Below are 13,988 nucleotides of genomic sequence, written 5' to 3'. Positions count from 1 at the left end.
GTGAAAGCTAGAACACTAACAGCTGAGAGAGAGAGACACACACACAGAGTGAGAGCTAGGGAGGGGGAACAGGAGGCATGTGAGTGTCCTGGTAGCATGGTAGAGTGCTGGACTTTGGCACTGGCCATCAATCTGTCACTTTCTTACATCCTCTCTGGTACCGACGGGTCATGGCAATGGCAGCCTGTGACGGATGACTAATCTTCCCCTGGTAATGAATGAGACACCACCCCCCTGAATGCCAAAAGAGTGCTGATTGTGAGGGTGGCTGCCTCATGGCAATACAGGAGTCTTATTATGAATGCTATGCAATCATGTTACTCTGTGTCTGTGCCAACCAAACGCAGTAGCTCCCAGTTTATGAGAGTATAGTCGTGTCTCGAACACAGTGACGTGCGGTAGCGCTATTAATTGCGCTTCTTTCTCTCATCTTCTGTGCTTGTGTGTGAGGGAATTAGGCAGAGGAAGGGAGCGCGTAAATGAATCAGAGCATAGTAAAAGTCACTGCACGGGCTTTAACGATGGAGACACGTCGTGTGCAGGTGGAAAAAGGAGACGTTGCTGTTAAGGATGATGCATGTGCTGTTCTGTCAGGCTGAAGGGGAGCTCTGTAGCCGCGCTAGTCAAATCGTCTTGACTGCGTGTGTTGAGTAGCTGAGACCTGTCTTATCTTCACCTCATAATGCGCAGGCGTGATCCTATCTGAGCCCCGCAAAAAAAAAAGAAAAGAAAAAAAGCTGTTACCGTCACAAGTAGACGACGTGCTCTTCAGTGGTGCTCAAGCGAACGCTGAATTCTTATTATAATAATTATTTTTTAGTAGGCTACATGTATATGGCACATCGCCCGGAACACTGCTGAAAAATGAAGATTTGCTTGCCAGCTAATCTTTCCGGACAGCACAGTCCAACCTGTGGATAGTGCCGAGCGCGTCTGTGGCCACCGGCCAGTCTCCTCCGCTATCTGGGACGCTCTGCCTTGAGTCTGCTGTGCGCGTCTTTTTACGTTTGCATCCCGGGGTCTGTGTCGGCGCGGGATCCGCTGTTCTGTTTAAGCTAAGCTGTGAGCAGGTATTCAGTTTATGAATGGCACTGACATGGAGGAAATACCGTTTCAGAAAGTCAAAACCAGGCGGAAGAGAAGTCACTGTCCACCGGGTGTCCCTTTGACCACCATCGTATGCGAGGACGAGTTCGACTGCAAAGAACTCGAGTCTCTCTTCCAGAACTACAACCTGAAACTGGAGCAGACGTCCACTCTCAAAGCCCTGGCCGTGCTCATATTCTTGTCCTCGACGCTGGCTGTGGTGGAGTTGCTGTCCGGCCCCAGCATCACCATCTCCAAGGGGTCCCATCCGGTCCACTGTGTCATCTTCGTGTCCCTGTTCATTGTAACTAATGTCAAGTACCTGCAAGTGACTCAGCTCCAACAGATTGTTAACCTGACGCTGCTCTTCGGGTTTACTTTCTCCTTCCTTTGCTGTCCCTTCTCCCTGGGCGCCATGGGGCTAGAGCCCCCGACGTCCCCGGAGCAAGGCATGTGGCAGCTCATCCTGGTCACCTTCGTCGCCTATGCGCTGCTACCTGTACGGACCCTTTTGGCTGTTGTGTTTGGAATAATGGTGTCCATCTCGCATTTGATTGTGACTGCCACTTCCGTCACAGTGAAAACACAAAAACTATGGAGAACAGTAAGTACATGTTGCACATGATTATGGTGCCTCTAGTGCTTGGTAACCTTGGAGCTTATGTTATTATGCGTGTTAATATAATAATTTATTCGTATGAGCTGCACACTCCTGGAGTAGCCCGTATTAGGATATGAAGCTCAGGTAGAGAGAAGCAATGTCAGTTCAGCACCAAGGATAGCTCCATGTGGTAAGACTCGATGGGCTTTGCTTAGGTTTTAATCAAATCCGGCAAAACAATAACACGATCAAGACAAGTTAGTGCATGTTTGCTCTCATAAGACAAAAAATGTTGAGAATTTGTAGCTTTATCTTGGTGGTATGTAGTGGAAGTGAATGTAACGGTGACTATCCGTTCACATAGTTCCCTCTTCCACACAAATTCCATGCGTGTAACACATTTATGATATTTAGTGGTGTTAAGCTACTGTATATTATAGTGTGGTGAAACCAAGACTTCCCTGCAGGCACCTGATTTAAAAATATATAGTAAAGCAAAACAGTCTACGACTGTTTTCTATGGGATATGATTCAATCCCAAAGGAGCAGGTCAGGAATGAAGAACTAGAGTGACATCCTCCAAGCACCAGAAGTAGGGCAAATTGGAGGTACAAGCACACACACACACATAAACACACACCCACACACACACAGAGGAAGACCACTTTGACTACTCTACATATGCTTCAGTTAAGAAATAGGGCAAAGTCATGCATGTCATTGCAGAGCCGGAATAGAAATTGGTACACCGCTCTCTGGAAATGTATAGCTTTTGTACCTTTTCCTGTCACAGTCAGACACATATGCTCACATTCCTGGCTGTCATCAACTGTGGGAAAAGAAGATATGTCACATCAGTCAAAACCTACCAGGGGTATAATGGAACATGTTTGCCTACGTGCAACATATGACACGAATATTGGGCATTTCTTGGAAGCGAAACTGAGATTCTGTCGTTTCATCGTGCTCCCAAATGATGACAGCCTATTTACAGAGCTTTGTTTTCCTGTATGTAGGCTATGCAGTACCTGCATAGCCATGTGAAGGACACTGCTAGCTGTACTACCGGAGATAGCTAATCCATTAAGCTTAGAGATGAGCTGTGTGGCATGACCCTGCACAGTCCAGGCTTGCAACAACCACCCACCTAGGTCCCAAGCACTCAGCCTACGGTTGTGTCTACTTCTACATGAAATACCTTATTACTAAAGCAAGTGTTGACTATAATTTCAAATGCACGTTATTGTAGGGCCTCTCTTATCTCATCATGCATCAGGTTCTTTTAGTAGCATAATTTATTCATTGTTGGTAGTTTAAATACCATAAAATGTTAAATGGGGTATGGGTTTATAGCCTTACCTGTCTAGATAAAGCTTAGATTACAAAAACAATAAAACTAAAAATAGGTACTTTATTAGGCCCCATTGAAAGAAATGAGAAAAATATAACTGTAAATGAACTCAGCAATCATTGGCATTTTTACTTATTAACTTATTGCTACTACTATTTAATATGAAGTACAACAGCAAAAAAACCCAACAAAAAGCTAAAGAAAAAGATTGCAAATAAAAACCTTGTATTGTATGGCCCTCTGTATTCAGTGAATACCTGTATACATCATAATGAGACACCTTGGAATTAATCATGTCGCCGAATAAAAGTTAATGTACTCCTTTTATTTTTTTATTGCATCGTAAAAGTTTGAAGATCTTCATTACTGCCAGTGAATGGGTACAACAGCCGAGAATGAAAAATTTTGTTGCTAGTGCAGTAAGGTCAATAATGAGCACACTGCGTTTAACACAACAGAGAAGCTCAAGAGTATTTTACACCAATTAACTCTGATGTCCACATTTATTCACTCCAGGCTATAAAGTTACTTGAGCATCATTTGAACATGCTGATCCTTGCCAACAGTGCTGCCAAGCACAAAGCCAGACTTCTGCTGCCAAAAACAGCGTTCTCAAGGCAATCCGTTATTCATTGCTCTGGGAAACGTGCCTGTCTGTGGCAGTAAAAGTTTCTTAAAATTTTACAAGAAGTGGATACATCATTTCAAAATATGACAGTGTTCATGATGCTTAGTTAAACATATAAGCTATATTTTAATAAAGTATAAGGTGTTTGGGGGTAACATTTCTTAAAGTCAAATAAGCTCCATCACTAAGTTCTACTACAGAAAATACTAATGGTGAATGAGGATATGAGTTTACATATTTATTTTCATCAATATATTGTGTATTTATTACCTGCAGTGACTGTTTGCTAGTCTACACATCACAGGCGATCGCAGAACTGTGTGAAGTAACTCAGCCAGCCTCAACCAAGCAATAGAAATGATTAAAAACAGTCATGCACTGTGTGTCTATTATAAGAGATGTCACAGATTTTCTCATAGAAAATATTGAATAAAAAATTATTTATTTTAAAAATATCCAGGTAAATTAATTAACTGGTATAACACCCTTAAACTGCCATTCAGCCTGTTTAGGGTAGTGAAATTCCAGTTTCAGGTCCTTGAAAGCAGGGGTAACAAAATCTGGCAAACATCCACATGTATATATGTAGTTATATGAATGCCACGGATGCTTTAATGAGTGTAGTGTATAGGCTGCTTGGTTTTTCTTATTTATTGTTATTCAACTTTGATTTTAAGCATTATGATATGTTGTTTTTTTTTAACCATTAGCTCTGGCTATATACACATCTGTTCATGCAGCTTAGTGTTATAGTTCTGTGCTTGTCCCTTTTAAATAAAGTAAGAAATTGAAATAAATTACTTCCTGTGCTGCATTGTGCATCAATGCACACAAACAAATGCGCAAAGATGCCAAATGACAAAACATATTTCACATTTGATTATTTACCATACATCCAATATATGAAAATATACATGAAAATACATTTTTCATTGATCATAACAACACACGTATAAATATTTGATCTAACTAAAGTGATGTAAATAATTCCTAATGGTTTCTTAAATATTTTGTCTTCAACAATGTACCAGAGAAGTAATAGTGTGTAATGTGTGTGTGTGTGTTTTTGCAGTTGGTTGCCAACACTGTACTGTTCACCAGTGTCAACCTGTCAGGGCTGTTTGTACGCATCCTAACAGAACGAGCCCAGAGGAAGGCCTTCCTGCAGGCTCGCAACTGCATCGAAGAAAGACTCCGCATGGAGGATGAGAACGAAAAACAGGTATAGGCACCTTTTTTGCTGCACAAACTATGTGTAAAATTGGATGTCTACCCCCACCGCCCCATGCCTCAAGTCATTTCGCCACATTATTCATTTCTGTTAGATTTCATGCCTTTTTGTCTAGCACATTTCTTATCACCGCCAACACTTTGCCCTATGATAACTTTGCCGCTTTCGACTGTATAAATGACTTACTTTATCTTTTTTTCCCCTCTCTTGCTCTGTTTCTCACACACAAATGCACACACACACACACATATTCTCAGGAGCGCCTGCTAATGAGTCTGTTGCCCAGGAATGTAGCTATGGAGATGAAGGAGGATTTCCTGAAGCCCCCAGAAAGGATCTTTCACAAAATCTATATCCAGCGTCATGACAATGTCAGGTAGGACCCTATCATCAAGGCAACACAGCTGCGAACCTTTCCTAGAGACATTTGTGAATTAAATAAAGCCTTTCCATTTTAACACAGTTATTTAGAGATTAGTATACTCATGAGAGATTCAATGCTAAGAAAAACTAAATAACTTGACCAAAAATGCCAAGAGGTACAATGAGGGCTATAGAATGTTGTGGTGGTGTTTATGTTTACACTGCAGCCTCACTTGTATTTTTTTAATTGTCCAGGTAACACTGATGACCTGGAAAAAGATTATGTTGCACTTTCTACTTAAAGTTTCGTGCAAAAAGTTCCAAGTACTTATTCAAACAGTTCTGTTTGTGGTATTCGTTATATTACTGCATTTTTATATATGGCTGATGTGTTCACATCACTAAGGAGCATTTTAGTGTTCTAGTCTGCTGCTTCTTTCACTGCTTCATATGCTGGATAACTGAAGTAACTAATTATATTTTAATGCAGAAATCTATAAAGTAGCTATAACTCCTTCTAAATGTAATTATTCGCTTTGAAGTATGAAATTAATTTACATTTTATTTACATACATTTTCTTTTAAATAATCTGATTATTTTGTTAAGCGCAGTGCTTGGATATTATTTATTATATATAACTTCTGCACTTTTCTTCCTCACTCTGTAGTTAGTTATGTCTGACCTTTAACCTTTGATTAGAAATGACTAAACATATGTATGTTTGAGAGTATGATTTTCACTGCTTCATTCTGTGGGGAAAAAAAACAAAAACTTGATGTTCTGCATTCTCATTTTCATTACCCATTTTGGTATGCCTCGGTAACTGTATTGCTACCTTTCCCATTTCATGCTCTAGCATTTCCTTGTTACCGTTTCTTATCTTTTTCACTTCCTCCTTTCCTCTGTGTTCTCAGAGCAGCAGGGAGGCTTGAGGAGGAGAGTTTGCTTAGCCTTAGGATTAAGTTGCTACAGGGGATTAAATGCAATGGAGACCAAATTCTTGTTGCATAACACTTTGCCAGTGTGTGTGTGTGTGTGTGTGTGTGCTTTTGTGTGTGCATGCTGGTTAAATATGGACAGATCTCAGTGGAGCTCTGCTGATTGCTTTTGTGCCTTGAACTTCTTCAGATAGCTCCACCCTTTGAGAGTGAGCTGGACTGGATGCAGGCATGATTTATGTGATTTGGAGGGCTGTAATTAGAAACTAAACTGTGTGCAGCACAGTTTATGCAGTTTTATTTATTATGTTTTGAGACTGTGGCTAGTGTCTTATTAAAACTAAGCCAGAGGGATATTGTAGTAATAGTCTTCAGCCAACCTGTGACCCTGAATTGATAAGCTGTTAAAAAATGGATGGATGGATGGATGGATGGATGGATATTGTAGTTATCAGCCACTAAAAAATAATATATTTAAGTGTTATTTAACACAATACAGGTTGTATTATAGAACCATACAGGTATACATTTGCAGTAAGTACATCATACACGAACAAAATATTAACTTACATAAACTTACAGTAATTCACATTTTTTTCAAGGTCAGTGATTCTTCAAGTCATTTTTAATAAATTACCCTTTTTATTTTTATTTAGTGATAAATTATGAGCAGACATTAATACTGCCTACCTCTTGATCAAAGAGCCATCAGATTTATTAGGATTTAGCACTTAATTAAATATTTCTACCACTCTTTGTTTCCATAGAGTTGATTATATTTTCCTTTATCCTCCTGTGTATGGAGGATCAAAAGTGTCAAAATGAAACAAACAAACATATCTTTGGATAGTTTATCAAATGTGTCATGAATCAAAGTTATAAACAGGTACTTTATTAACACACAGTTAATTAAATATATCATTAATTAATGAAAACATAAATTCATCACAATTTAGAACATATTTATTCATTTCACCATTGAATTAATTATTATTTAATGGTTCCTGATCAACAGACCTTAACATCTGATTAGCTATCCTGCAAGTCAAGACAGATCGTTCCCAGATAAAGGATACATGCAGTATCACAGTCATTTGGTGGTGGTGTGGATTTAAGACAGCCAGGTATCCCAGAATGCTCATAAACCTAAAAATCACAATGGTGGAAGAAAACACCCCAAACTGTAAGTAAAATATGAAATACTGTTTCTGTGTCCATCTACAAGAAATTCATCATTTGTCACTGAGAAGTGAGAGTTATGTATACATTGAGAGATCTGCCGAACAGTCTGTTGAATTATCAGTAATATTTAACGAACTAGCATACAGCTTTTACCAACCTTTCCCGAATCAGCCCATTGTTTAAAAAAAAAATCATACAAATGGGCCTTTTATGAGCATTTATGAGCAAATGTATTTTAAAACAATACAGGTAATTAGGACTATTGTGCTATTTTTAGTGTAAATATTAATCGTAAGGGTAAAAAGACAGTAAAGTACACAGTGAAAATGAACTGTTGTTATCAAGTATACTGCTGTCTCACTGTAAGCTGTGCTTTTCCATCCAACCATCCCATCTAACCCTAAGTGTACTTGCCAAGCAAGTATGCAACTACAAACTCTGTATTTGGAACTAAGAAACACCCACTGAAAGAATCGGCTAGGGACCAAAGTAATGGTTCTAGCTATGGCAGGATTTGCCCCACACCCTGGCTTTGAGGTTGACAGATACAAAAAATACATGATGCACTGCACTGCAGGAACTATGAAATAATTAATTAAATACTGAAATGTTTAAATATGTTTAAAATGAAATTAATTGATAATCAAATGAATTAATGATACATCGAATCAATTAATTATGTACATAATAGTAATAATAATTTATATATTTTCAATTGTAATTCTTGATTAATTTAATTCATGATTTAAGAGTTTACTTATTTCTTTTATTTTGGCACTTTTAAGCTTCCAGATTCCCCCACACACACACACACACACAAATACTGTTTATACAAAATCCTTATTAAGACAAATGTTCACCAGTAAACTTATTGTATTCAGTTTGTAAAACAGATACAAAGTTGCTCATCTGACATTATAAATAATGATTCTTAGAAAAACAGCACGTGAGAAGAATCCAAGGAACATTGTCTTGCAATAAATGACTTTGCTGTAAGAGGACTTTTTAGGTCACCAATTAGAAGTTTTTGATGATGGGAAGTTTGAAGGTGCTCACTCACACTGAAGAAACTACAGTTTATTATTGCAAAATTTGTTGTAAGCATATTTCCCACTCCTCTGGGTTCACCCCTTTATTGGTCCAGCATCAGCACATCCACTGCCCACATGCTGTATCTCCAGATGGACCCATCCAAAATTAAACCTTGAGTTTTCACGTGGCTAGTGGCTTCCGCTTTGTGATTAAATTGATATCACGTCATGCCATAAAGCAGTAATGGCTCCCACAGGGAGAAATAAGAGATTAGCATAATTAGGGCAATAATTCTCCTCAAATATGTGCCATTGGAGAGAAAATGATGAAAGAGTATGTGAGAAGGATTGGATTAGACAATATTACATATAAAAGTTGCAGTTACCACAGGAGTAATTGTTTGTAAGTTGCTTATTTAGGTCAGTTTTAGCACTTTGCTGTGTAGATGTAGATCTAGAGTTTTTTTGAAGTCAGTCAATGTGATGTGGTTCTGTAGGTTTTGGCAAAAGAGAGTTATAGCTGTTGATGGACATTTAAAATCAGACAGTTTTTAACCCAGGAGTAGCTAGCTAATTTAAAACTGAGTGTTCAAAATGTCAAAACTTAACAAATATTTGGCAACATGTAGTGGTCCAATAATTACAGAACATATCTATGTTGTGAATGTACAAATTCATACATTTTGTGCACTGAAACTAAATGTATGTCATGTATTGTAGATATATTACAAAAAAGAGATCTAAATCAGGATGTCTTCTGATTAGAATTCCATAAATTGATCCCCAGCTCCTCCAATCTGCATGCAGAAGTACCCTTAGGCAAGATAGTGAATTAAAAAAAAATGCTGCAGCTACATAGATAAAAAAAAAAAAAAAGTGATACATAAAAAGTGCACAGAATAAAAGGGAGGACTGTGTTAATGCATCTTTGTGTATGTGAATGAATTTGGTTTGTTTTGCTTACTCAATAATACCAGCCCATTTACCACACTCTGTATATTTATATTTTTCTTTTGATTGAGGTTGCTTGTCCATGCAGATGTACAAAAGTTACAAACATCAGTGTAATTATCCTAGTTAATACATAACTGGATTTACGTGCCTTTATGATGTGCTAGGTGGAACACGTTCCTCACATTTTTCTGAACTGAGTATGCAGTCCCTCGTGCAAACAACATTTAGCTTATTCTAACTGCACCATCATATCTTTAACCACAATACACATTAGCAAATATATTAGATATTAGCAAATATCTTTATATCAGTAATGTTGTTTGGTTTTATATATGTATTGTTTGTGTTTTGTTGTGTATTGTTGCCTATAAAAAGGTCTAGCATTCTGATTTAAGCACTTTTCTGTTTTGTTTTTACAAGTAAGTGTACTGTGTCCTAAATGACCTGGACTTTGAACAGAACACAGGATTCATGCTCTGTGCATCAGTGCATGTGAGTGTTAAGATAATGGTGTGTGTGTGTGTGTGTGTGTGTGTGTGTGTGTGTGTGTGTGTGTGTGTGTGTGTGTGTGTGTGTGTGTGTGTGTGTGTGTGTGTGTGGATGAAAGAAGGTAAAAAAATAAATAAATAAGTGACTGTAGCCAAGGATCACATGAGGTTATGAGTCATTAGGACTATGCAATCAATGGGATGCTTTGTGCACCACATCATGGCTGATTCATGCACAGACACTCATAGGAGCCACAGTAATAGATTCTTCATATTTCCTTTTTCAGGAAATATATGTGTGTGTTTTGAATATTAGTTACCATAACAGGGACCATCTAAATAAAAGGGGTATTGAAAGCAAGGAGACGTGTGCTCCGGGCAGACATCAGTGTTACTGGGTTTTGTTCAAAAATAGACATCAAATTATTAACATTTTTGTGTACTCAGCCTCTGCTTATAATACTCATTAGTGCATGTGTAAAGATGCTCGTAAATGAGTAATAATAGCGTGGTTTGCAGCCTCTCTGTCACTCAACTGTTCTGTTCCACTTGTGTTTGTGGTGTCGTTTAAATCGAAACATAATAGTGACTTAAAGGTTTAAAAAGCAGGTCACTGAATCAAGTAAGAATTCGAATCCTTGAATAAAGTGTTGATTTTCACTCAGCTTTTCTACATTTCACTCCTTTGAAGGCGCCAAAAATGAAAGGAATAAAGGTGAAAATTCTTGCAAACAACTTAACTTTTAAGTGTTATTCAAAACTACTTGCATGAAAAATTACAACTGTTTTGACTTGGAACTGAGCTCAAGTATGAAACAAAATTAGCTGTGTTAGGTTGAGGAATTAAATAACTGGGCATGTGTTGTGTAGGCTGATCACTCTAAATCAATTTGGTTCTTATCCACCTTTTTCTTCAGTTGTTCTGTAATTCACTGCAAAAATTCCTCTGCTGGAAACACCTCTCCGTTCATCAAAATGTGGCCTATAACTTCACCAATCCCTTGACCACTCATTCTAACTTACCTGTTGGCAATGTATGTATTTGTAAATTCACAAACACAACAATCAGCTAGTCATTTGCCTTTATTAGGCAAATATGATAATAAAAACATGTTTTATATCCAAATTTGCACCAATACACTGGACTGGGAAATGAAGTAAGCATAGTTTTAAACTGCTAAAACTTTTTTTTCTGTTCAAAAATGTTAGTAAATGACAAGAAAAAATAATAATAATGTCTTTTACTATTTTGTTCTGCTTTTTTGTAAAACAGTAAAACTGAAAATTCATGGATCATAACAATCATTGTATTTTAGCATTATCATCTACTGTAACCAGTAGCTATTTATTCTTAGTAATGTGATTACAAATCTAGATTAAATGTAACTGATACTCAAACCTGCCCTTTGCTCAGTTTAGTTCTCTTTAGAGTTTTAGTAAATTCAAGTTGAAGTGTTTACACTAACATGATATTTAACATTGCAAGTATTTGTCAGCCCCAGATGGTTGCCAATTAAAACAGTAACACAAACTGAGTCCGCTGCCCCTCATTATGGTGACATCTGTGAGACAGCAAGATGACATTTAGCAGCTCTCTCTCTCAGAGATCCAGCACTCTGTCACTTTGTGAAAACTCAAGCCCACATGAAAGCAACAGTCTGCCATCAGTATGAGATGCAGACATGCTGGTAGTTCGGGACAGTTAGTATTTGATGACTGATCGAGTTCACACTCTTCACTGCCACATAGAACTCACTGCGAACACTTTTCATCACAGAGTTCTTTGGGGTATCTGGTCAAGCTGTATTAAAATATTAATGTGCACAACAGGATGTTAAACTCTTCACACTTTTGGAAAACAAAAATATAATCTGAAATAATTCTCTGTCAGTTCTCTGACAGTGGACGTTTTGCCTATACACACAGTATGGACCTACCATTTGAACTACTATAGTGTTAATACAGAATATTTTGCGTTTTTTCTTTTTTTAACCAAAGGGGCAGCGCGGCTGGTTTTAACCTGAGCCATCCATCTAATCCATCAGGCTACTAAGCTTGTATCTCACTTACAAAGTCAAAACAAGTAGGCTATGCTAACTACCTTACACTATGGAAATAAGTGCTATCTTTCATGACTCCTCTCACATTTTACCTGTTCAGTGTTATTATTGTCCAGGATTAGATAAAGACTGGGCCAGCTAAGTAAAGTAAGCCGTCTCTCTTTTCTGGCTCCAGTTGTGGTGCCAAAAATCAGGATTAGACTGCTCGATGATTAAAATCACAACACAGGTTGAATTATAGTTGTGGTTAGGACGCAAACCACGCAAAGGGCAGAAAAAGCAGCGACTGATATTATTAGTCTCACCCTAGCTCATTAGTTCTCAAACTATATCTGGCATGCATTACTTCAAATGCCCCCCCAAAATTTCACCCCCACCAAGCAAGTTATTTTTTAATAAATCGGCAAACAATAGAAAAGAGTTTAGAATAGAGTTTTTTTGTGAAATAAAAATATAATAGCATCAAAAAAAAACTCTGGGCATCTAATCCACCGGCACTAAAACTCACTAGGTGACCTCTATGACACTCTATTATGTGGTCTGGCCAGTCATGGGGTGAGAGGCAGGAAATGCCTTGGACAGGTGGACAACACAGAGAGACAGACAGCCATTAAAGATCCAATTCACACGCGACAGAATCACGGGGAGAACAAACAAACTGCACACAGAAAGGCCTCACCCTAATAACATAATATTAATATAATAATTTGTATTTGATTTCTTTGGAAAACTGTTTAAAACTGATTCACATTTTGAATAAAATCCACACATTAAAAACACCCAAATGTGTTTTCAGCATACATTTAAAATGAGCCACTGAATCAGCTGACCTCAGGAAGGTTATTCCAATTCACTGACAATGCCAGGAGAGCAAGTGAAACTTAGCTGGCTTATTTTGGGTAAAACAAATGCCAGACATGTCAGTTCAGGCACTTTCAGTCCTATATGCAGCCTGTCAAAAGGGAATACCAGTACTCTTGATGGCTGCATTATATCCTAGAATGTCTCCTCTGTGATCCTCGTGCGAATGCTCTTGCTTCTATTTTGAGTGGCTCTGCTTGACTGCGCTGCCAGTCAGTTAGAGAATGGGGCAGGCTCTCTCTCTCTATTTATCTATCTATGTATCTATCTATCTCTATATATCTATCTAGACCTAATTAATTTAAATGTTGCTTGCATCATTCCAAAGCAATACTCAAACTGATTTTAAAAAGTCATTTTAAGCACATTTCATGGAGCTAATCTGATCAGGCAATTATTCTTGTTTCATTGATGCAGTTTGCTGTGATTAATTTCCTACACTGACTCAGATTGTTCTTTCCTTTGTCTTTTACAGCATCCTGTTTGCAGATATTGTTGGCTTCACCAGCCTGGCCTCTCAGTGTACAGCCCAGGAACTGGTTAAACTATTAAATGAACTGTTTGGAAAATTTGATGAGCTTGCCACGGTGAGTCAGTCTCCCTTCCGTGAAGACATATCCCTCACTTGCAGCCACTGTTGACATTGTTACAAATTGGCTTTTTCTCTGTGTGCACACTTTCGCCACACTACGACACAACTATAGTGTATTGTTGTGAGCATGTGGGGTTTTTGTGCGTATGTGTGTGTGTGTGTGTGTGTGTGTACTGCTTTGGCCACAAGCTGTTGGCACATTCCACTAGCTTAGCATGATGTCACTATGAATATTGGAAGCCCATATGATGCTTAATATGATTATCCAGTGCTTCATTTTGAGGAAGAGTTGACAGACCTCTTTAATCTGAGCCAGATTTACCCAGGGCTAAATCTTGCATCCTCTCTGGTTGTTTGAATGAACAAAATGAATGAATTTAAGAGCAAAGTTGTACTGGTCACAGTCGCTCTTGGTTTGCATGTGAAAAAGGTTTCAGCCTACCCATCTGTCAATATTTCACTCTTTTTGATTTTGGTGCTGAAAATCCGCTCGGCTTTTGTCATTAAGTTTTACTGCCACAGTTAATCTATTTGCTTTCCTATTTGAGACCATCAGCACAAAATCTTTTAATCAAAACACTATGCATACTCTGAGCACATGCTTCCAAAAAGGTATGATAT

The 13,988-nt window shown here is 38.1% G+C and overlaps 1 protein-coding gene across 2 annotated transcripts in view; it reads left to right on the top strand.

The window, feature by feature from the left end:
- The first annotated feature begins 783 nt into the window (after window positions 1–783).
- Window positions 784–13,988, top strand: part of LOC116318699 (adenylate cyclase type 1-like) — a 34,743-nt gene continuing 21,538 nt past the window's right edge. The window contains exons 1-4 of one of the 2 annotated variants that reach the window (XM_039601873.1): window positions 784–1,690; window positions 4,739–4,888; window positions 5,155–5,273; window positions 13,251–13,362. In XM_039601873.1, the coding sequence (XP_039457807.1) occupies window positions 1,082–1,690; window positions 4,739–4,888; window positions 5,155–5,273; window positions 13,251–13,362 (990 nt within the window). In that variant the 5' untranslated portion in view covers window positions 784–1,081. The remainder of the gene's footprint in view (window positions 1,691–4,738; window positions 4,889–5,154; window positions 5,274–13,250; window positions 13,363–13,988) is intronic. The other variant, XM_031737797.2, reaches the window with a different exon arrangement.

This window comes from Oreochromis aureus, linkage group 18 (assembly GCF_013358895.1).
Source record: "Oreochromis aureus strain Israel breed Guangdong linkage group 18, ZZ_aureus, whole genome shotgun sequence".
NCBI classification, from domain to species: Eukaryota; Metazoa; Chordata; class Actinopteri; order Cichliformes; family Cichlidae; genus Oreochromis; species Oreochromis aureus.
Note: the sequence above shows the minus strand (reverse complement) of the source record. Positions and strands in the feature narration are given on the sequence as shown.